The 24,454-nt window shown below is 42.3% G+C and overlaps 1 protein-coding gene across 1 annotated transcript in view; it reads right to left on the reverse strand.

The window, feature by feature from the left end:
• Window positions 1-16,251: 16,251 nt before the first annotated feature.
• drd2a (dopamine receptor D2a) overlaps window positions 16,252-24,454 on the reverse strand; it is a gene marked incomplete at its 3' end in the record, with an annotated part of 30,731 nt that continues 22,528 nt past the window's right edge. Inside the window, exons 3-7 of the mRNA XM_080053469.1 lie at window positions 21,602-21,738; window positions 18,940-19,148; window positions 17,611-17,697; window positions 16,949-17,342; window positions 16,252-16,448 (exon numbers count right to left, since the gene is read on the reverse strand). Coding sequence (XP_079909595.1) covers window positions 16,252-16,448; window positions 16,949-17,342; window positions 17,611-17,697; window positions 18,940-19,148; window positions 21,602-21,738 — 1,024 coding nt within the window. The remainder of the gene's footprint in view (window positions 16,449-16,948; window positions 17,343-17,610; window positions 17,698-18,939; window positions 19,149-21,601; window positions 21,739-24,454) is intronic.

Genomic DNA, 24,454 nt, shown 5'->3' on the forward strand with positions numbered 1-24,454 from the left:
GGAAACTGGGCTAGCCTGTTTGTATTTGTTTAAACCAATCACAATCATCTAGGGCGGGGCTAACCCCGGGAAGCAGCAGCGGTGTCCTGCAAAATAGTGCCGGGGGGGGACTTATTTTGATGGAACGTCTTCACGTCCAGAGACTGTCAGAGAAATGGCTAAACCCGCAAACGCCACACAAAAACTATTAAAGACAAAAGGAATATACATAGTGTGTTGCTTTCTAACCAGCATGTCAAGACACCATACACTTTAGCCCCCGAGGAGCTCACGGGATAACTTAACCGGAGTTAACTAGCCACCCACGTAGTGTTATCTCTGGTAACATTATCATCGGCAGTTGAGAGGACGGCTACGGCGGTCGAGTAGACTTTTTAGCATTCGAGAACTTATGTCACCACCTCCTATCGCTGTAGTCAGAGCCGTAGTCCGTCTGTTTACAGGCAGAACAGGGTTTTGACGTTGTGAGCGCTACACCAACTGCAGCAAGTAGCCGTAAGAGTTGCTAGGTGATAGTGGAAGCCGTTGGAATCTTTCCCCGTCGCTAAAACACCGCTGCATAGTCCCTAATTCACCAAAGAAAGGGAACGGCGGATCTTAATCTAGCTGGTTATAAGGTCCGGTGCCCCCACGCTTCATTTTCCAGAGTTTATGAGGGTATTTCTGCCCGGGGGTAGTTGTACAATGAAGTTGGACAGCTAGGCTAAGCTAGGATGCATCCCGGACCGCCGCCGCCAATATTATTATCCCGAAGTATCGCCACACTTTATTTCTGTCTACAGTAATGTGACTTCTCACACCCTGTGTGTGTGTGTGTGTGTGTGTGTGTGTGTGTGTGTGTGTGTGTGTGTGTGTGAGAGAGAGAGAGAGAGCGCTGCACATAAGCACACGGGTTGACTGTGAGCGAATTGTTTCCGAATTTGAGGGGGATCACAATAGGGGAAAGCCAGCAACCGGAAAAGGAGGGGGCTGCGTCAGGGCTGCGTAGCTTTTCGACGCAAGCGAATAGACGCTGGCGGAAGTGGTCATGCCAGACTAAGGCCACTGTGATAGGACTCAGCCTTAATAGTACCAGTTGAGCTACTAGGGTGCCTGAGCTCCTCCATGTTGACATATTATTTGTCTGCTTTGTGTATCTGTGCGTGTTTATGCACAAGTGAGTGCTTGTGTTTGTTTGCGACGGGGAGGCACAAGAAAAACCCCTCTGAATGAATCAGTTTTTACTCACTGTTGAAGAAGAACAGCTTTACAGCTTTAGCTTCAAACAGTTCTTAAAATGATTCATGTTATAACAACACTAGCACAACCCATGATGGCAAATTAATGATCATTTGAGCTGTGTTGATAACACTGCGGCCTTATTATTTAATTTTTTCTATAATTCCGATAAGGTCATATATTATACTTGAACATTTCCTATGAAATTGGGCCAAATGTCCTTCATATCCTTTGCAGCAAGATAGAAACTATGCATTACTAGACAGTTTTAATGTTTAGCATGATTGGTTATAATAGGGCTTATTCCCAGGACATTGTCTCTGTAGAAAAATATTACGAAGAGGCCCATGGAATAATTCACCGATGATTAATTTCTCTCTCCCTTATTTCTGTTGTATCTGGATGTCACTCACACTGTCACACACATATAACGACGGTTGCAACAAGGTAAATCACTCATTCTTAATGACTGTCAAGCAGTATGTGTGATGCCTCAGCCACAGGGATGTTGATGTGGTCCCTTTGGGTTGATAGCTGACAGCAAATCATGCTGTCAGACTTTATTACATAGTGTGATTGGATAATGGGAGGACAAGTAGCAGGCAAAATTATGTTCACCATCCCCAAAATAGATAATTGCCTTTTCTGCTGATTGCACACAATATTAAGGGACCTCTTCTGATATCATACTGCTGACTAATCAGGGAACTATAGCTTTACACTCTTTCTCTGATTAATGAGGGTGAGTCAATGAGGAATAATTGCACGTGCCTTGATTTATCTTAATCCCACTCAAGTGGAATGGAGAGAAAGTAAAATGGGTCAAAAAATACCAGGAATGCAGAAATACCCACTATGCACAATTGACGTATAATATAGATAACATCTTTGTAATGTAATGCACGTCTTGTGGGGTGATTCCATGCTTTTTTTGTGTATGACCTAAAATGATTTAATTTTAAATATGCTACATTTCAGCTATTGGATGGATTGCCATTAATATGTGTACAGACATTCAAGCTTGCCATGAATCCTACATCTACATGTCTGTGGTAATCCCCTGACTTTTCGGTAATTTAAATTTGTGTATTTCTTTTGTTCATGACTAATTACCTGCAAATCTGCTGTGCCACAGTTGCTGAATTCACCTAAGATATTTAAAGTGAACAGTTTAAAGTTGAGCCATTAAACTCCTTCAAGCTATTGGTGGAGCAGAACTTGAAGCTTAATGAGTTGTTTCATTTATAATTATTATGTCACAGGACAGAATAAAGAAATATCATTAAGAAGGAAATCCCCATTAAAAAGACCAAGGACATTATCTCAGTGTTTCCAATGTAGATACAGCCCTGCTACTACCCACTCCGAATGTATCAAACTAAAATAAATTAATACAAATTCTTTCCGCTTCTGTGGGTGAGGAGCAGCACACCACCCGTCTCTTGTCTCTGATTGTAGAGGGGAGTAAAGAGAAGAAAGAACTGGGGGGGGGGAGTAGTGATGTGGAAAGGGGGAAAGAGGAAGTCTTTAAAGAGGGCTCATGTGGAGAGAGGGAGATGGAGATAGAGAAGGAAAGTATCATCTCACCAACAATGTGATGATGACTTTCTTCACCAAGAGAGCTTTCCAATTAACAACATATCTCAGTGCTCCTATGCCAATCCCTAGCTTCTGATATGCTAGATTGTGTGAATAATCGGATAGATGCTCTGCCTGAGGGTGCTAAATGATTACAAACAACTCTGTACATTCTTCAGAGACCTCCAATAGAGCAGAGAAGAGGCGCCAGGTGGAATCCGTTGGTTATAAAAGAGAGGCGGGGGATGAATTGAAAACTTCAGTCTTTTTTGCTTTAAACATATACTGTCATGTTTAGCTAGAATTAGAGGAAAGAAGACGTGAAGCATATCCAATCTCCTGCAATGTGAATGCAGCTCAACCGGTTAATCATAATTACCATTCATCTTGAAGAACAACTTGCAAAAAAACTGACTGACATTCTCGCTCCTTCTTCCTGTAACTGGCTTTGTCTCTGTCATCTCATTTGTTTCCATCATCACTTTAGTGCAGAAGATAAAATAAAGGGTTATGTGAGAGAATCATGTCATGTGCTTAAAGCTACATTCTAAGAAATAATTACCATAATCAAGACTTATAACAAGTAGGAGAGAGGATTTATACTTTCAAAAGGCATATCATTCATCACCCAAAATGATATAAGTGAATAATTGCTAACATCCAAGACGGGTGCTCAAGCTGTTCAACAGCTACTGCAGCAAATACATTTTTCAAAAAGGTCATGTGAAGAGCTGCTGAGAACGGTGCGAGTGTCTCATTGGAGCTGGCATGATGATAAGAGTGTAGGGGCTGCTGTGCTTCAAAGGGGCCTCCTTCAAATGTCACATCAGCTCCCTGACAATTATGTGGGAAGACCAACTGAGTGCCTTACAAACAGCAACACTCTTTAAGTAAATGTATACAGTAACAATAGCAACATATAGAAGGTAGATGATTAAAAAAATTAAATATGACACTTTCATCTTATCCTTTAAAGTGGGGAGCACACATAAGGTGCTGCAGCTCAAGTTCCTCCACCAACACTAATGACAGCTTCCTTACCTCTTGTATCAGTGCTCATAGATGTAGTGTCCTTGTGAATGGTATTGCTTGATGTAGTGGCCTTGGGAATGGTATTGCTTGACTTAGATGGAATGTTAAAAGCTTACACACACACACACACACACACACACACACACACACACACACACACACACACACACACACACACACACACACACACACACACACACACACACACACACACACACACACATTGTTTCTAATAATGCATACAGTACATGAATATGTTTCTCAGTCAGGTCTGTCATCCCAAGTGAACTGAGTGATTATGGTTAGTTTAGATCATCTGAAAGTTTTACTTTTTCGTCCACGAGATGAGGGGCATGCCTGCTCAGCTTTCTTGTTTCCCATTTCTTAAATCGAACCAAATTGAAGGAACGACTCACATTTTACACACAGTTTATTAATGAAATTGAAGCATGACAAAGTTCAAAAACACTATAAGTTATTGGATTTCTTATAGCAGCACTCCATGTCCAGAAACAATGTATCAGCATTTTATTTTTTTCAGGCTCTCAAGTTAGGGTTAGAGAACCTCCGAAGACAGATTCCCATCCAAACTTCCCGATCAATTTAAAAAATACATATTTTTGTCATTTCACTGAACCATAAGCATGTTCTTCCTGTGCTGTATGTTAAACCTTACCACTGTTGCCAAGAGCTAAAGCAAATGCCCTAAAAAGCATTTAGGCATCTAATGCAGAACCACAGACTGAGCACTTATTGGTGTTTTTGCACACCACATGTATAAAAAGACATTTAATTAGAAAATCTAATCAACAACATTTACAACAACATTGACAAAAACGTGTATGTGATATAAGACTTAACTACACACTTTAAGTAAGCAGAAAACTTGTCTTTTTCAGGATAACTATTCACTTCTCCCAAAGCCGTTTCCATAGTGTGCCACTTTCTAAGCACTTCAAGGAATGGGCAGTGAATACATCTTCCTGATTGATTGTCCAGCAGTATTCACACTCAGTTTTGATTTACAAATATTTGAACAATCATGGGATGGTATCATGATTCAGTTAATGAAAAGTCTCCTTATAGCACCTCCGTTTGAACTCTCCCTCTTTTACCTCTGGGGATTACAGTACTGTATATGTGGACATGGTTAGTATGCCTGTGATGAGGGAGAGAGCACACACTGAACACTGAAGGGGGAGGAGAAGGGGATGGCAGACATGAGTGAAGTCTCTCCTCAGAGAACCTGAGTTCCAGCTGCAATATCTCTCGTCATGCACAACTGCCTGTCAAGGTTACCGGCTTTGTTATTGACATTGGCCTCTGATATTCTTGGCAGCAGAATCAGTGATAAGGTGTGTGTGAAACTATGAATCACAGATGAGTTCCCCGGCTTGGACATGTGTGATTTCATTCATTATGAGACACGCCAGAGGTTGTAAGGGAGTAAAGATGTGGTGTGTATACCTGTGTTGTGTGGGTAACAACAAAGTAGAAAGGAGCTTCAATCAGTTGCTGGAATTGGAGCCCTAGGGAGCAGCAGGAGGAGTGACACTGGGGGCAGGCCAGCCAGCATTCAGAGATTTTCCCTGATGTAATCACAAATTTAATCAGGAACATGGAGCCGCCCCGCAGCAACAACTATAAAAGACGTATAAAGCTGTTTACAGACTGACGAAAAAAAGGATGAGTACATAAAGATTGTATTACTGTTGTGATGAGTAACTGCTTAGCATGCTTACAGATGTCTGTGTGAAGACTGTGTGTCTTTGTCTGCATGGCCGTGTATGTCAGCTCATATTATAGTGTGTGATGTTTGAATTCACTGTGTTAACATTAACTCAGTCTTAATTATGTATTAATCCAAATAAATTCTAGTATTAGATATACAGTGAGTGCTCCCTGACACTGATTTCAGATTCATGTCATTGACTGTTTTAAAAAGTAATGAAGTAAACCCCAAATTTAATAACAATGACTTACATAGCAAATATGCATAACAAAATGAGAAGTGAGTGCTTTATGCTTACTATAGCTTTATGCATTTCATTGATTTAGACTGACCCTAAGAAATGTGTAATTAATGGTACAGCTAAATTGTTAACCAGTACAGCTGCTTATTAAAATGATTCGGTAGTTATTATGAAGGAAGGAAGAGTACCAACACACAGTGGGTGACAGACATGATTGGTGCTGGTTCAGTACTTGGGAAATTCCCCTCAGGGATTTTATTATGCTAATAACATATACACGCGTCACACAGAACTGTTGGAGATCCATATATAGCAGACAGAGAATGCATGGATTAAATATGAATCTGTGCTAGTCACACAAACAGACACATAAACCAGGCTGTAAGGACTGTAAAAATACATTAGATGGATTAGTACAAAATGCTTTTTACACATAAATATTTCAGGTTTTATTTCAAGTTTATGGCATCTTTTTGTATTTTCATTGACACAAAAGGACAGTGTCCCATTACAACTTTGCTCTGATAGTGTTTGCTAAGGGGCAAATAGAATCCAAATGTCCTCAGAGATGGTGGTAGTAGTGGAAGAACATTACACTGTGTTACCAAGTACATCGCATCAGTCAGCCTGAAGGGATCCAATGGAATCTAGCAAGACACCTTCTCTTCTGATTCTTCTGTTGTTGGAAAAACAAAAGAAAGGACATGAGAGAATTTTGAGCTGACATGGCACATTAACAACAGTTTGTGTTCCCTGTTAAGCCACTGTTGTTACTGACTGGTATAATGGTTCAGCATTAAAGGGGAAGCTAACTTCTAATGAGAATCTGTATAGCTATAAAGTGAATAATCAGCACAACTCAATCTGAAAATGATATGATTTGATTTTTTGCTAAATACACTTGCAGAGCGTTGGATATGATCTTATATGTCTGTTTAATATAACATTGGCACCATATGACAGTCAAATTAGTTTAGCATGATGACTAAAGATACTGTAATGATCTGATTGATTCATCAAAAAGGAGATGAGCTCTTCATGACTGATTATCCTTTGCAGTCATCACCATGGACCTATTATAAATGATGAAATGCCTCCAAAATCAAAATAATTTCATTATGTCCTTTTTTGTGATCACTGTCACTACTTCAGCCACAATTTAGTTTTTTGTCACTTGTCTGTTCCCATATTAACTCTCTTGTCATTTCAGACCCGGCCACTCCCCCCTGCTCTGCACTCCCTGCTGATTACTTCCACCTGGCCTAACCACACTCACCTGCTCCCCATCAGCTATTAGCCCCACAGTATATATACCGGTTCATTCCCTCAGTTCCCTGCCAGATTGTCTTTGTGTTACATTGCTCTCCAGCCTATTCTGGATTCCTGCCTGTTTACCTGCCCGCCTATTCGTGTTTTGACCCAGCCTTTTTGGATGTTGGATTTTCCCTTTGCCTGCCCCTCTTGGACTTGTTGCCTCGCTACCACCTGGTTTGATTCCTCATTAAACTTTGTTGCAATACCTGAACTGTTTGTTGTCGTGCTATTGGGTTCTGGCCTGCCATTTTGGTACAATCCTGACAGTACAATCTGGCCATAAGATGAACCCAGCCGACACAAAGGCTCTTAAGGAAGAAGTGGCAGCACAAGGTGCCGCCCTACACCAGCATTCGAGACAGTTCACCGCTATGGAAGTGGCTTTCCAGGAAGCTTCGGAACGCCACAATCAGCATTTTGAGCAGCTCACGCTGGACAGTCAGACCCCAGCGGTTCAACCACCCACCAGCCCTCCTGTCCCTGCTGTCTCCCGTCCAGAGCCCCGCTTAAGTGCTCTAGAGCGCTTTTCTGGAGCTCCAGATACCTGTCGCTCCTTTCTGACTCTGTGCTCATTGACTTTTGAACTACAACCTCTCACATATCCCACGGAGAGGTCGAGAGTGGCTTTCATGATCACCCAGCTTACTGGGCGGGCCCGGAACTGGGGTGCCGCCGAGTGGGAGAAGCAGTCGGCTCTCTGTTCTTCTGTGGCTGCCTTCTCTGAGGGTCTTCGGAAGGTGTTTGATCATGCTACCCCTGGTCGAGAGGCTGCTCGGGGTCTGTTTAACCTGGCTCAGGGGAGCCGGAGAGTGACTGATTATTCCATCGAGTTCCGGACTATCGCTGCAGAGAGTGACTGGAACTCTTCCTCCCTGGCTGACGCCTTTTACAACGGACTTTCTGATGCCATCAAGGACGAGCTGGCGGCCCGGGATCCTCCAGGGGATTTGGACGTTCTCATCGCCACCGCTATCCGCATCGATGGACGTATCCAGGAGAGGAGACGAGAGAAGGTACTGACCAGCACTTCCCGTAGCCTTCCACGTCTTCCAGTTTCACCTTCCACTTCAACGTGTTTTCCTACCGCTGCTGCCTCTAGTGACCCAGTTGAACCCATGCAGCTGGGCAGGACCAGGCTGTCAGCTGCTGAACGACAACGGCGCCAAAGGGAGAACTGTTGCATGTACTGTGGAGAGGGAGGCCATTACGTGTCATCCTGTCCAGTAAAAGACAGGGCTCACCAGGAATCCAGAGGGCGCTGGTGAGCCGCATCAAGAACTTCAAAGGTCCCTCTCAAGCACTACTTCATGCCCAGCTCAACTTTAATGGTCTGTCCCATACTGTCGCTGTCCTCATTGACTCGGGAGCTGACACCAACCTTCTGGATCGGGGCCTTGCCATGCAGCTGGGTGTTAACCAGGAACCCTTGGCCGAGCCTATTGAGGCTACTGCTCTCGATGGGCGCCTCCTCTGCACTGTAACCCATCGCACAGTTCCTATTCATCTGGGCATATCAGGTAACCACACTGAATCACTAACCTTTCACCTGATTAATGCACCTCAGCAGCCAGTTGTCTTGGGGTATCCTTGGTTAATTAAACATAATCCACACATTGACTGGAGAACCGGTTCCATTCTACAATGGAGTGATCAATGTCTTGCGGTCTGTCTGAAATCTGCCTTGTTACCTGCCTGCAGCACCTCTTCTTCTAATGAATTCCCAGATCTCTCAGGTGTCCCGTCGGAGTACTACGACTTAAAGGAGGTGTTTAACAAGGTACGGGCCACCTCTCTTCCCCCACACCGCCCGTATGATTGTGCCATTGACCTCCTCCCTGGCTCATCCCCACCCAGGGGGAGGCTCTACTCTCTGTCAGCCCCGGAAACCAGGACCATGGACGAATACATAAACAACTCACTGGCAGCAGGCCTCATCCGTCCCTCTTCATCACCTGCTGGAGCAGGGTTTTTCTTCGTGGGTAAGAAGGACAAATCCCTCCGGCCCTGCATCGATTACCGCGGTCTGAATGATGTCACCATTAAGAACAGGTACCCCCTCCCACTCGTCTCTTCTGCATTTGAACTTTTGCAAGGGGCCTCTGTGTTTACCAAGCTTGATCTCAGGAATGCCTATCACCTAGTTCGCATTCGGGAGGGGGATGAGTGGAAGACGGCGTTCAATACCCCTAGGGGCCACTACGAGTACCTGGTAATGCCTTTCGGACTCACAAATGCTCCTGCAGTATTCCAAGCCTTAGTGAATGATGTGCTCCGGGATTTTCTCAATGTATTTGTGTTTGTTTATCTTGATGACATCCTCATCTTCTCCAAGTCCGAACAGGACCATGTGCAGCATGTCCGCAGGGTTCTCCAGAGACTCCTAGAGAACCAGCTGTTCGTGAAGGTCGAGAAGTCCGAGTTCCATGCCACTGAGGTGTCGTTCCTGGGATACATAATTTCAGTCGGAAGTATTCACATGGATCCCACCAAGATTAAAGCGGTGGTGGATTGGCCGGTCCCCACCACTCGTAAGAAGCTTCAACAATTTCTGGGGTTTGCCAATTTCTATCGTAGGTTTATCCGCAACTATAGTTCTGTAGCAGCTCCCCTGACAGCCCTCACCTCCCAAAAGGTAGCCTTCCAATGGTCCCCTGCTGCAGGAAGGGTGTTCAGTGAGTTAAGGTCACGGTTCTCTTCTGCTCCCATCCTCATCCTACCAGATCCAGAACGCCAGTTTGTCGTTGAGGTGGATGCGTCAGACTCCGGGGTGGGGGCAGTCCTGTCTCAGCGGTCAGGTAAAGACCAAAAGTTACATCCATGTGCCTTTTTCTCCCGCAAATTGTCCCCAGCGGAGAGAAATTATGACGTTGGTAACCGGGAGCTATTGGCGGTTAAGATGGCTCTCGAGGAGTGGAGGCACTGGTTGGAGGGGGCGAAGAATCCGTTTGTGGTGTGGACGGACCACAAAAACCTGGAGTACATCCGGTCAGCCAAACGGTTGAACTCCCGTCAGGCCAGGTGGGCGTTGTTCTTTAATCGTTTTGATTTTACCCTGTCTAATCGCCCAGGTTCTAGGAACGTCAAACCAGATGCCCTGTCCCGTCAGTTCCAATCCGAACATGTTCCCACGCATCCTGAGAGCATCCTCCCCACTAAGATGGTCATCGGTGCAGTTACCTGGGACATTGTGGACAAGGTAAAACGGGCCCAGGCCGACCACCCGGCCCCCAGTGCTTGCCCTGATAATCGTCTGTATGTGCCTGTGAATCTCCGCTCTCAGGTCCTCCAGTGGGGACATTCTTCTCGCCTTGCCTGTCATCCAGGGGTTAGGCGCACTCTAGCCCTGCTGAAGCAACGGTTCTGGTGGGCTACCATGGAAGAGGACGCCAAGGAGTTCATCGCTGCTTGCTGTGTTTGCTCCCAGCACAAGATCGCTCGCCATGCCCCTGCGGGCCTTCTTCAGCCACTGCCTGTTCCTCATCGTCCGTGGTCCCACATCTCGATCTGGACTTCGTCACCGGACTGCCTCCCTCCGAGGGTAACACCACTATTCTTACTATTGTGGACAGATTTTCTAAATCTGCTCAGTTTGTTCCGTTGCCCAAGTTACCATCTGCCAAGGAAACAGCTGAAATTATGTTGCATCATGTTTTCCGTCTGCACGGCCTTCCCTGTGACATTGTCTCCGACCGGGGGCCGCAGTTCACTTCTCGTTTCTGGACAGAGTTTTGTCAGCTGTTGGGGGCCACGGTCAGCTTATCCTCGGGTTTCCATCCTCAATCCAACGGCCAGACTGAGCGGATGAACCAGGAGATGGAGACTGCCTTGCGCTGCATCACATCCCAGAACCCGTCCTCCTGGTCCAAGCAGCTCCTATGGGTGGAGTATGCTCACAACACACTTCCAAGTTCAGCAACAGGTCTTTCCCCCTTCCAGTGCTCTCGAGGATATCAACCTCCATTGTTCCCTGAGCAGGAGCGAGAGGCCAGTGTCCCGTCTGTCCAGGCGTTCGTCCAGCAATGTCGGCGCACCTGGGTGCGGGCCCGTGCTGCTCTCCTGCGCTCGTCCGACCAATACCAGAGATATGCCAATCGCCGTCGGACCCCTGCACCCGGTTACACTCCGGGTCAGAAGGTTTGGTTGTCTACACGGGACCTTCCGCTCCGGGTGGAGTCTAGGAAGTTGGCTCCCAGGTTTGTGGGTCCGTTCTCCATCAATAAAGTCATCAATCCTGCTGCAGTCCGTCTCCGTCTTCCTCGCTCCATGAGGATCCATCCCACCTTCCATGTATCCAAGATCAAACCCGTTAAAGAGTCCCAGCTCCAGACCCCCGCCGCCCCCCCAGCTCATTGATGGAGGGCCTGCCTACTCGGTTCATCGTCTCATCAGGTCGCGACGACGGGGAAGGGGTTTCCAATACTTGGTTGATTGGGAGGGTTATGGCCCTGAGGAGCGCTCGTGGGTCCCGGCTCGCCACATCCTGGACCCCGACCTCATCACCACATTCCATAGGGACCATCCTGATCAGCCTGGTGGGACGTCAGGAGCCGTCCCTAGAGGGGGGGGTTCTGTCACTACTTCAGCCACAATTTAGTTTTTTGTCACTTGTCTGTTCCCATATTAACTCTCTTGTCATTTCAGACCCGGCCACTCCCCCCTGCTCTGCACTCCCTGCTGATTACTTCCACCTGGCCTAACCACACTCACCTGCTCCCCATCAGCTATTAGCCCCACAGTATATATACCGGTTCATTCCCTCAGTTCCCTGCCAGATTGTCTTTGTGTTACATTGCTCTCCAGCCTATTCTGGATTCCTGCCTGTTTACCTGCCCGCCTATTCGTGTTTTGACCCAGCCTTTTTGGATGTTGGATTTTCCCTTTGCCTGCCCCTCTTGGACTTGTTGCCTCGCTACCACCTGGTTTGATTCCTCATTAAACTTTGTTGCAATACCTGAACTGTTTGTTGTCGTGCTATTGGGTTCTGGCCTGCCATTTTGGTACAATCCTGACAATCACTACCAGTATTAGACGAGCATTAATATCATGCTGTTATTGTTGTTGCTTCTGACTCTTGCCCTGCATGTTAGCGAGCTGCAAAAAAAGCACGGATACTTTTCTTACAGTGAAAATGATGCAATGGTAGACTGTAATTGGTCTAAGTTTGGTCATGTCAATTTCTCAATACAAAAACGTTTGTTTAATATAAGGTGCATATTACCTAGAGGAGGCACCCCCAGCATCATCAGAAAATCCATCGCATGGTGATGGCAAGTTAAAAATGTCAAACAAGAGCAAAATTACTAAGCACCAAAACGTGAAAGCCCTTTCATCTAAAGTTTGTCATTCTAGAGTTTGGGGGGTATGTTGCAGTGGATACAACTAGATCGAATAGGACCTGAGCCCTGTTTCAGGTAGCTGGTTTTGAGGCAACCCAGAGTTTGTTCGCTCCGAGTTGGTGGAAACTCTGGGTTTTCCGTTTCAGGTAGCAGGTTCAGCGCAACCGAGAGTCAGTTACTGCGGCAACATACACCGTATGTCTAACCTGCTCGGGAGGTGGTTAGACCTACACTGAGTTTGTTACGCTGCAGCTCCGACTGAAGAAAGAGTCACTGTTACAACGCGTCACTGTACAGTTTAAAGCAAAATCAATCCATAGAAATCTCCATCGGGATGTTTTTATCATGTACTGATGATTTTACGTTTGATCGATCATTTATCTGATCAGTAGCCTTGTTCTCAGCCCTCGTTCATTCCTATTTGTATTGTATGTAGGCCTATATCATCATTCTTTTTATTAATAGGGATTTTTTAACGTCTGTGCCACTGAACAGATTTATGTCAGGTTGAAATGTAATTCTGCGGCTGGGGCCGATCGTTATTGTGTCATCCCAAAGTCACAGACGAGCCTCGTTAAATAGCCGTATATGAATAAAGAAATAATATAATAATTTAAACTGTGATAACTAGAGGACAAGGAATCTGGTTATACTGTACATCAATCAGGCTCTACAATGGAAACTGTCATCTAATGTGTCTGGGTGTATTTCACTCCTCATTTAAAAGAAGCGAGAGTCTGTTTACTGCACAGTAGGCTATCATAGCTTGCCTACATAATACAGCGAATATAAAACACTGTCAGCAATGCTGTGCGGCGCAAGCTTAACACTTTTGCTGCTGCTGATATGCGTAACTTAATTCTTAAAATAGACTTGCTTCTCATACGGAAGCGTAATGATTCCATTGACAAAAAATGTTCCCCCCGTTGTTTTTCTGAATGGCCGAGGTGATTAGAATCATTAGATCAGAGTTAATATTCCCGTCAATTCATCTCCATACCATAAACTCATTCGTTAATATTTCTTACTCTAGTGGGAGGAGCGGAGTTATCAGCGATCCATTGACGATGGCTTTTACGCACGTGATCAACCCAGAGTGAACCCGCTCAGAGTTGATTGACCCAACGCTGATGCACTGTTCTGAAACCGAAAACCCAGAGTTGCTCAGGATTAAACCCAGAGTTTGTAAAACCTGCTACCTGAAACAGGGCTCTGACGGCAGAGCCGTTCATTTTAAAAGTAAAACGAGCCATTCAGACGTGTAGTTGTCTTTCATCTCTGTGACTGCACCAATAAGAAGCAGAAAAGTGCTGTGGCTACTTGACAACAAGTGAAGGTGCATCGAAGGGACAAAACAACAGCGTGCGATTAACGCTATTTAAAAAAAAATACTTGTTATGCTTTGCAAAAAAATACAAAATTTCTAAAGGAATCTTGATGAATGTTCCTAATTTCCTGATCTTAAAAAAGGATCCAGCTAATACAAAAGGATGACACTAATGAAAAGTTTAGCGGTAAATAGTCAATTTATGTTTTTTGCACCGATAAAGGTAACAACCGCCACAGTTAAGGATGATCCCTCAAATTCATCAAGGACTGATACAAGGAGAAAAGGACAAAGACAAAGCAACTGAGTTTGAAATGCCAAATTAAATACACATGAATTATACCATATCTTTAGATTAGTTTCTGAGCTAAAAAAAAGTACGGACATGAATATACATGTATGCAACCAGTAAATGGGAGATGTGGTACGGGAGTAAAGTTTATGCTGTTATAAGGACACTACGGCCCCTTTAAGGGAACTTTAAAACAAGAAGAATCTTGTTATCTGTCAGCCTCCGGGCCAGTTGGCTTGAAGATCAGCTCCTGAGGTGCTCCATTCATCTTGGGTTGTCCTTCGATGTTGGACAGACCCAGCCAACTTTGAAGGCAATGAAAAATAAACCTCTAACACTGCAAACGTTGCCTTCTGGTAGATAGATAAAACCGTTGAGCTGATGTCGATCCTCCGCTTCGCTGTCATCATTTATTAATTTATTGCATTTAATATTTATTTATTTATTTATTTATTTATTTATTTATTTATTTATTTATTTATTTATTTATTTATTTATTTATTTATTTTTCTTTCGGACAATTCCACACAATACACAATTTTCTCTTGCAAATATTCATACATCATACTTTGTGTTGCCCGAAGGGAGACGGAAGAAGCCAAAGGCTTATCAGGTCCCGCCCCCATTTTAAAGAGAGATGAGATACACTATGAGACTGTATTGATTAGCTTGCTTCCACTTTCTTTTGTTAAGGTTGGTGCCGAGAGGTGAATGTAATGCAAGATAAATTCTGTTTTCTTGGAATAAAATATTAATTCTGATAAGTACAATCACTTTACTTCATATGTGTTCACGATGCATATTGATGCCCCCATGTGGAGCCTTATTTCTAATCATGTTTAACATTTATTTTGTGCGCTGGGTGAGGCTTTACATTGGGCAACATGTTTTGCTTCACGGCTACATATATTTGGATTCCTGTATCAAGCCATTTAATTATTGTCACCTCTAAACTTAATTTAGAGGTGTTCATGCTATAGCAGTATGTGGCTGACATTCAACAAAAAATCACCACATATTTTCGTTTATTATTATGTATTTTTCTTGTTGGACTGAAAATGATGCAGGATAAAAATAAAAGCACTGTTGGATGTCTTGCTCTAACTATTATTTCAGTTTTGCCAGGTTCACCTCATTCCAAAGGCCGTGGGGAGCTACTCCAGGGGTTGCACACGTCCACATACAGGTCATTAGTAGGCCACTGAACAACTCCGCTACAGCAATGCTCAGAGTTACTTCCAGTAAACAACATTACTCAAACTGCAAACCATTCCTGGAAATAAGACAGAGGCTGCCAAATAATGACAAGTCATTTATGAGTGTATCCGAATAAACACAGAACACAAACATATTCATGTGGCACTTGACAGTGCTCATAAATTCATTTATTAGACATTTAATTTTTTTTTAAAACATACATTTCATGAGAAGTCAAGTAGAGGAGCAGTGTAACATGCATCATTTCCATTGCAGGCATATAATCACAGGTAATTTATTAAGAACAAATATGTACAGGTAGTTACAGCAAATAATAACAACAACAACAATGATAATAATAATAATAATAATAATAATATTAATAATAATAATAATAATAATAATAATAATTTATTATTGTTCAATTTATAAAATTGCAAATATGTGGATATTGGCATAGCTGAATAATCTCTCGCCTTGACACACAATCCAGTAAGTGACAAGTTTAAAGATTAAGAGCTAACGTATCAGTTTTAACACTGCAATGAACACTGAATGATATCTATAAGATTCACATCAAATTTCCCTCATCAAAACATAAAGAACACACAGAATAAATAGCAGTTTTAAACTTGTAAGTGTTCAGTATTTACACAGATGGTTCCTTACGTGACAAGCACAATGATTTTAGAGAACAATTTTTTTATTTTCTTCATGAAACAGGCCATTGCTACAGACATTTCTTGTTTTACATTCAGTGATTCGGAGAACTGGACTCCACGTACAAATCACATATAGAGCCAACATGCCTTTCAATAAGACACTGTGATTTTTCCTTCAGTCACTCAGCTCCATAGCTTTAAAAAGCAGGTTGCAGATCCCCACTGTGGTGCGTTTCCTGTGACAGGATGAGGTATTTGCCAGAAGAGATGTGTTTATTCGTCACTCCCTCCTCAAGTCTGATGAGACAAGTGATGCTGCAGTTCAGCAGTGCAAGATCTTAATGAATGCCTTTCGGAACTCAACATTGAAGGTTGTGTATATGATGGGATTTACAGCACTATTCACGTAGCCCAGCCAAGTGAAAGCATTATACATCTCGGCGGTAATCGTGCATGTTGTGCAATGGGTATTTAAGATATGCGTAATGAAAAAGGGCAGCCAGCATATGATGAATACACCTGTGGAAAAAAAACATAAATATTAGAACATGAGAGAGAGAGAGAGTCATAAACGTAAAGATCTCCTAATAGACACTCACATGTCCCACATACATATGTGGGACATGTGAGTGAGTTGGACTCAGTATCAGGGCAATTTCCTTCTGTTGCATCACACCCGGTCTTGTTTTCAAGATCTGTTTTAGGCCTAGCCAAAAACAGCTGGAAATACAAATACAAAGGCAGAGGCAGGCAAGGACCTAATGCGGCTGGGAGCTTGTGGAAAACCAATTTTTTTTCTTCCAAATTGAACATTGCAAAGGTTAGCTCATGGCAAATTAGAACAGACACACACATGTTGTATTGATGAGTTTGAATAGAGTCACACAGTGATTTGATTTTGCAATCGCCACACAATACTTTGCAAGAGTTGATACCAAAAACATAGTAGTTATCTTGGGATTATTACATAAATAATGTCACTGATTGCTGGTTATTTATAGATAGTGAAAACAGCTTACCAAGGACGATGGCTAACATCTGAGTGGCCTTTTTCTCTTTCTGCTGGGAGATCTTCCTCTTGCTCATGGTCATGGTCTTCACAGAGGTCAGAGTCTTTCCATTAGGTAAGGCATGCGTCTGGAAGGCTTTAGCCACTACGGGAGCTGGATCCCCCAAGGCTTCCATGGTAGAATTTCCGTTCTTTTCTGCTTTCTGGCCCTCCTCGGGGGGTGTGGGAGGTGCGGAGGTAGGGCTAGCGTTGGCCTTGTTGGGCATCAGTTGCTGGTTGCTGGTGGCCGGAGTGTCTCCAAGAGCACACTGTGGCTTCTGCTTCTGTTTCTGGCTGTTGCCACTGTTGTTCAGCTCGTCCAGCTCTAGATCTTCTCCCTCATGGATTCCATCTTTGATAAATATCTGATCATGATGAGCAGAAAAACAGACGGTCATTTTTCATTTAGGCTTTTGTACAATGGGCAACATTGAAAATAATGAGTTATAAATAGAGAGCAATGATAAGGCCTTTAGTCTCTAGGTGTGGTGTGCTCACAGAAGCAGGGGGTTTGAGAAATGAAAGAAAAAAATCAAGGTGACACCTTGCTAAATCTTTTACGGGCTAAACAAATATGTTTCAAACAATTCAACGTTGAAGGGAAAAAAAGGAAAACAAAAGAAGACTACACACCACTTTCTTCTTGTTGACAGGAAAACTCCCATTAGATTTAACAATCATGGTGCACAACCTCACATCCTCTGGATGAGTGCACTTATCCTGAAATGAAAACAGCTGTGTCAGGTAAGGAGCGGGTACAATGTCAAAGCACAGCTGAAAAAGGGCTATCGAGAAAGGCTGGATCGCAAAAAAATCAATCTGCAGCTTCAACCGCAAAGAAATTGTCAACTGAGATTATTTCCCCCATTATGACACAACCCAATCCAATTTATAGTATGAGTTCATTAAATTGTGTTAATTTTAGTCTATTAAGATAATGTACATAATCTTTCAATATGCTGCCATATAATGACTTCACAGATCAGTACATTCAATAGAGTAATGTGCAGACTATACTCCTTGTAAACTCCTATGACCATTATACATGTTTCCCCTGACCTCACTCTATAACATTCACACAAAAGTAGTCATACACACACAGCCACACACACAGACACACACACACACACACACACACACACACACACACACACACACACACACCTACACACACACACACACACACACACACACACACACACACACACACACACACACACACACACACACACACACACACACACACACAAACACACACACACACACACACACATAAACACACACACACACAGACACCCCCCAAAACCAAATTGTAAAGTCAGCCATGATCATGATGAGTAATGTAGTGCACCGGACCAAAAGCTTTACTTGGCTTCCTGTGCAGAGCCCATTGAGTTTTAACATGTCAGTAAAATCAATAACCAGAAAAGGCTAAAGGTCATCTTGGGGCCATCATAATTAAAGTTGCATGATGGCTTCTGACACTGAAATGTGCCAGTAAATGTAACATTAAGAATCAAATTAGTCTCTCATATGGAAGCAGATTTAGGGTTATTTTCGTGTAGGGGCCTGGGAGAGATGCTTTAGTTGAGTGAGCCTTGCACTTGTAATATATTGCCTAGAATGTAATCCATTGTTAGTTCAAAGAAAATCAATGTTTTCATTGTGGGATTTCCCATTTACGGTATTTGGTTACGTAATACAAAGCCTCTCCGTAACACGGTCAAGAATAATTTGGGGTAGAAAATGATTGATTCTATGTATGAAGAAAACAAATGAACTCAAAGGGCAGCATATTTTGTTCTGTATTCTTTTTTGCACTGGTTGAAGAAGATAGTCTTATATAATGTTCAAAAGGTACTTAGAGATAAATGCGTTAATCAATGGTGAAATAAAGATGTAAATCAATATATGTCTAATACTGAAGCCATAATAGGCTGCTGTATCTTTATGGCATCTCACCTTCAGCGAAGTGGCCACATCAGGGTTGGCAGCCTGACATAGACGCTGCTTTGGTTTTGTGTTGACGCGTTTCCTTCGCTTCCTCAGGACCACATAAATTTGCACATAAACCAGCAGTGTGATGATGAAGGGAACATAGAAGGAGACAATGGAGGAGTACACCACAAAGGCCGGATTGGCGATCACACAGAGAGATTCATCACGAGTAGCTGTGGAGATAAGCACAGGGGGGGGATAAAGATCCAGACTGCCTGTTGTGTTCCATCCAAAATGGTTCTTTTTCTCTGTAGTGTTTTTGTCAATGCGACTCCTGGTAAGTTTTCTTCAATAACATGGGAAACTTACTTTGGTTTGAACTTGCAGCTAAGAACCAAGGGTGGCTGTTGATTTAAATCTCTTTTAAATCCATCTAGAAATGTGATTTGAAAAAACAAAATCCCAACTCCCTTTAGTTTAAACCAGCGGTTTTCAAACTGTGGGGCGCGCCCCCCTTGGGGGGCGCGGGGTTATGGCAGGGGGGGCGCGGATGAATATGTAAAAAAAAGAAAAACTAAAAAAAAAAAAAAAAAAAAAAAATTATTATTTTTTTTTTTTTAGTTTTTCTTTTTTATACTAAGATCACGGCATAGCTGGACACAAGTTCTTCTGCTTCGTTCCCCTCACTGCATTTAAATGCATTCAGTAAATTACAGAGAAATAGGTCTCGTTAAAGAAAAAGAGCACCAAGCCCAACCCAGAGGACCCTGCATACATTTTGTTTATTTTAAATTAATATTTTTATGGAAAATCCATGTGTCCTTCTTCAATAGCTTCTAATTCATCAGACCCAGTGTCTCCAAATTATTTGTTCACACAAAATTCCTCATATTTAGCCTCTTAATTATCCTCTCAAAGTGCACCAGATTCATGCATTTCACTTTAAAAAGGTGAAAAAAAATCTCCCGGGGGGGCATACCCCCGGACCCCCCTAGGAGGGTCTGGTTCTCTGCTGGCTACTATTCTCCTCCAGCAGGACATTGGAGGCACTAGCAAGAAAACACTGGGTGTGTGAATGACATTTAACTAGGCAATAATTTGGGCAAGTCTGTCTGCCTATCTTTCTCACTCCGATGCACACTCAGTCAGTAGTATCCATGCTTAAAGGAAGCAGGATTAAAACACTGGATTAAGATGTTAAAATGTATTAAATGTGTTTAAAAACGCACAATTTTTTTTAGAATGTTTCAAAAACGTTTAAATTTGTAAAATAACTTTTATTTATTTTTTTTTGGGGGGGGGGGCTCCGCTGAAATTTGTTCTCTGAGGGGGGGGCTCACTCTCTCACACTTTGAAAACCCCTGGTTTAAACCATTGCAATCTCCTTTTTTTCATTCCAACCTTATAGCTGATCCAACATTTTGTCTGTCTGTGCCAAGTGTAGAGATACTATTAGCTTCATTTTAACTCCCTGCACTGGTTGCATGTACATTTTTAATTTTGCTGAGTGAATATTAGCCAAATTTGCCACCAACTATGTAACAACAAAACACACACACACTGAGGGGACAGTCTTCAGATGGAACCCTACTGTCTGTTCAACTTCCAGAATCAATACCGAAATGGAAGTTTCTACCTGAGTCCATGAGGGCAGCTTATACAGTACAGCTGAGTCATCATATATACTCTAGATGTCACTGTTATTGCTGTCTTTGCACTTAGCACCTAGCTATCTTTGCACTTTGCACCTAGTTCTGGAGGGAGTTTTTCAACGTATTAAAAGGTGACCCTTTTAAATAACTAGTGTTACATTTTTAACAGAAAACCTTGAGGTGCTGAGTTGGAAACAAGTGGGCATAATGGAAAATGTATGCTTGACCCATATGAAAGACTTAAACTAAAGGATAATCTGCTGATTCAGTTTTTACCATTATTGATTTGAATCTGCCCACAACTTTGTGGACGTTTACTACTTATCATATCATCATCACTGCTACCCCAAAAACATCTGGGAAAATAAAAAAAATCCTATGTACCCCTTTTAATGGGGTCCCCTACTCACATGTTGAAGTGTCTTATAACACATCAGTAAACCCCAACTCAAATGGCACACGCTCATACATTCATGTGTGTGCATGGGTGAATGGGTAAATTACAAATTACAATTACAGCATAATATACAATGCAGTCCATTAACAAGATGAAACTGAGGTTGTGATCATCTGCATTTGAAAAGATCAACAGAAACCTCTGACATGTGTTCTGTCCCTCCACCATTCCACAACCTTTCATTCAATCCATATTTTAGTCGTTATTGTTCTTTTTTTAAATTCTTCACTTTCAACGGTTCCTGCGGGTGGTCTCGGCTTTCCTGTTTCTGCTCACACTGACTACATATGCAGTCACTGCTAACTTGAAAGCAGCTGTGGGGCTCACACATATGTCATGACATTACATCAAGGCACTCAGAGGGATCCTTGTAGCTTCAAAGTGGCATGATATACACTACAGGAGCTGGTCAACAAGCCTAAAATGTCACTAATCGAAGCCTGCTATAACTGTGATGCTCTGTAAAAGCAATGACTAATACAGTACAGCCACAACCTTATGGCTCTAACAATTCAGACTCACCTATTGTTTGTCTTCCAAAGACTGTGGAACACATGTGTATCATGCTCTTTCTTACCTGTGTTATTTAGGCCGAACAACAGGGGGCACGATATGGCGAAAGACAGCACCCACACCACAGAGATCATTACTGTGACTCTTCTCCTGGAACTGTAGCGAGTGTTGTACAGCATTGGCATTGCTACTGCTGTGTAGCTGTAAGGATAGGAGAAAAAAATAGGCACTTTAGTTTGAATGTATAAAAACAGGTAACTTTCTACATACAAAAGGGTAAGACAACAGAGAAACTATGAAAAGTTGTCAAAGATGTCATGAACTTGTATGGTTACTGCTCGATTTAATGATCTTCCGCCAAATATATTCCTCTATCTTTTTGTTACTTGTTCTCTTCATCATTAGACATTTTGGCCTGAATTGGAACAGCATCCATGAAGCCTAGAAGTGTCAAAACCAAGTCTGCCTATCATCAAATGCCCACCATCAAATAGGATCTGATCAAAGATGATGATCTTTGATCTCATCCCATTTGATGGTGGACTGGCCCTTAGCAATGTCCTATATGCTGCAGTTTACACAAAATGAAGAAACTGGACGGTAGGCTGGGATGTTCTCCCAGTGTCTACGAAAAACCCATAAAACCTTATCATTTGACCTTACTACATTGTTCGACCTTATTAGTGAGCTTACTGTAATCACCAGGAAATGCGTAGCTTTTGACAATGTGTTATGCATTGATTTCTGTGTGATTTGGTTTGAAACACTTTAGACATGAAGCCAAGTGGGTAAGGCTTTCACTAAGACTATCTGATCAAGTGTCATAGAAACAAACAAAGGAAGGCCTAATAAATCTAATCTGTTGTTGATTGTGCAACACATTTGACCAAGTTTATCTTAAGTCTAACAAGGCTTTGGTATCGAACAACCTATCCAGTTGTCACAATAGTGCTTATACAGAGTTCTGGGACAAGGCCTAATATTGGCACTGGTGAGGCTCGGAAAAGATAACAAAATTATAAATGTCATCCATTTTTAAATTAAATTTAGCCATCTCAAAGAGGAACATTCCATTGATCGACAGTTGGCTGAGGTTACAGGGTAAAGAAATGTAGCAATGTGTCAAAAATGGCTGTGAATAAGACGATGCAAGCAAACAATACATGATACACCCATCAAAACTTCTATAAAGTCAGCATTGTGACTCTTATAATTGAGCCTCAAGGATACACACAACTGTGTTTGTGAGATATACTGAATATAAACATATACAGAATATGTGCTTGATTGATACCAGGAGTGTAAAAAGACTACAAAGTATAAAGGCCTTTCCTCAAAGATGAGTCCATCACACTGGACATAAATGGCAGTGGTAATGAAACAGCATGTACATTAAAGCTTCATTTTATCCTAAAGAAAACATCTAATCAACATGAATCTAGGGGTCAATCACATCAATATACCTGTCATTTGTATGACCAAAACAATTACATTGGTACATTGGTTCTCTAATTACATTTTGTGATATGCTACTTAAAGTGAGTCCACAGATGCCTATAATCTGCATAAGCGATGGGAAAGCTATATTGAATGGATTTGAAATATTATGGATAGCTGTGAATGAATGTAAACATGTTTTTGCATTTATTAGACAGTTTACTGTAATTTGATGACCGTACCATATTGTTTTGATAAAACAAGAGTGAATGAAAACAGAACAATTTGATTCAGTATCTAATGGCCTAACAATGAGTGAGTCCTGACTTGCTACACAGTAGCTCCATAACTAGGATATTTGGACTGTACAACAGGCAATATATTTCCACTTGCTAGTCAAAGGATGGCATTGTGTGTGATGTGGATAAGTGCTTTTTGAAGCTTTTCTATTTTTGTTTTCATGTGTTTAGATGAACTTTAGTATATCAATATTTCAAAAAGTCTGTATGATCTATCTATGAAGCAAGAAACGTCTGTCTGTCTGTGTGTGTTCCTGTGGCTCGCATATGTCTCGGGCTGTAAGTCAGATCGGCCTGAGCTTCCGGATATGGCTTGCGCACGGCACAAAGGTGTGCATCCTTGATTGATTGTGAAGTTTTTTGGACCAAAAATTTAGAAGTTATCATATTTATATCATGCTGGCGGCAAATACATGCGCAGAATGAAGGCCACAGTAAAGACGGGCATTAAGTAGTCTCCGGCTAAACCACGCCTCCCTCTGATTTTCATTGGCCGCTGCGACCAAAGCATGAATTTACGAACAGACAACACTCAGCAGACCGACACAGCCTGGTTTTACTTCCTCATTCAATGAACCCAGCTTTCCAAACAAAACGTTCTTAAACCTTTCCACAGACATCACCAACTCCTCAAACCTGTCCGTTTTAGTGTTAAAGATCTCACTTTACGCTATTTTCACTGTCATAGAGTTAATGTAGCCTATAGTTATAAACACTTCCGTGGCAGTGACGCTAATTTTCAGTTAGCGTGTCAATAGCGGTTTCCATTTAAACTAGCACGGTCTCGGACAGCTCTGCTACCGGTGAATGTAAACATGATCGCTTACACAGAATGTTTTAAATGTGTTAGAAACTAACACCTAAACGAGCTAAAAACTATGTAAGATGCAAAAATACACTTCATTTTGTTTGCAAAGATAAACGCTGCTGCCTTCAAGCTACAATTACCAATAAAAAATAGAGGATTATATGGCGCAACAAATATTAAAGAAAGAATTAACATAAGTCACATTGACGAGCAATGTCAGTGTTTCCCCTACCATTATACAGGCCTGGCGGGCCCGCCAGGCCAACGGGACCCCCGCCAGGCCAACAGCTGCCCAAAAAAAAAAAAAAAAAAAAGTAAAAAAAAAAAAAAAAAAAAAAAAAATATTAATCTTTTTTTTTTTTTTTTTTTAGTC

The sequence above is a fragment of the Ammodytes marinus genome (genome assembly GCF_949987685.1).
Source record: "Ammodytes marinus genome assembly, chromosome: 3".
In the NCBI taxonomy this organism is placed as follows: Eukaryota; Metazoa; Chordata; class Actinopteri; order Uranoscopiformes; family Ammodytidae; genus Ammodytes; species Ammodytes marinus.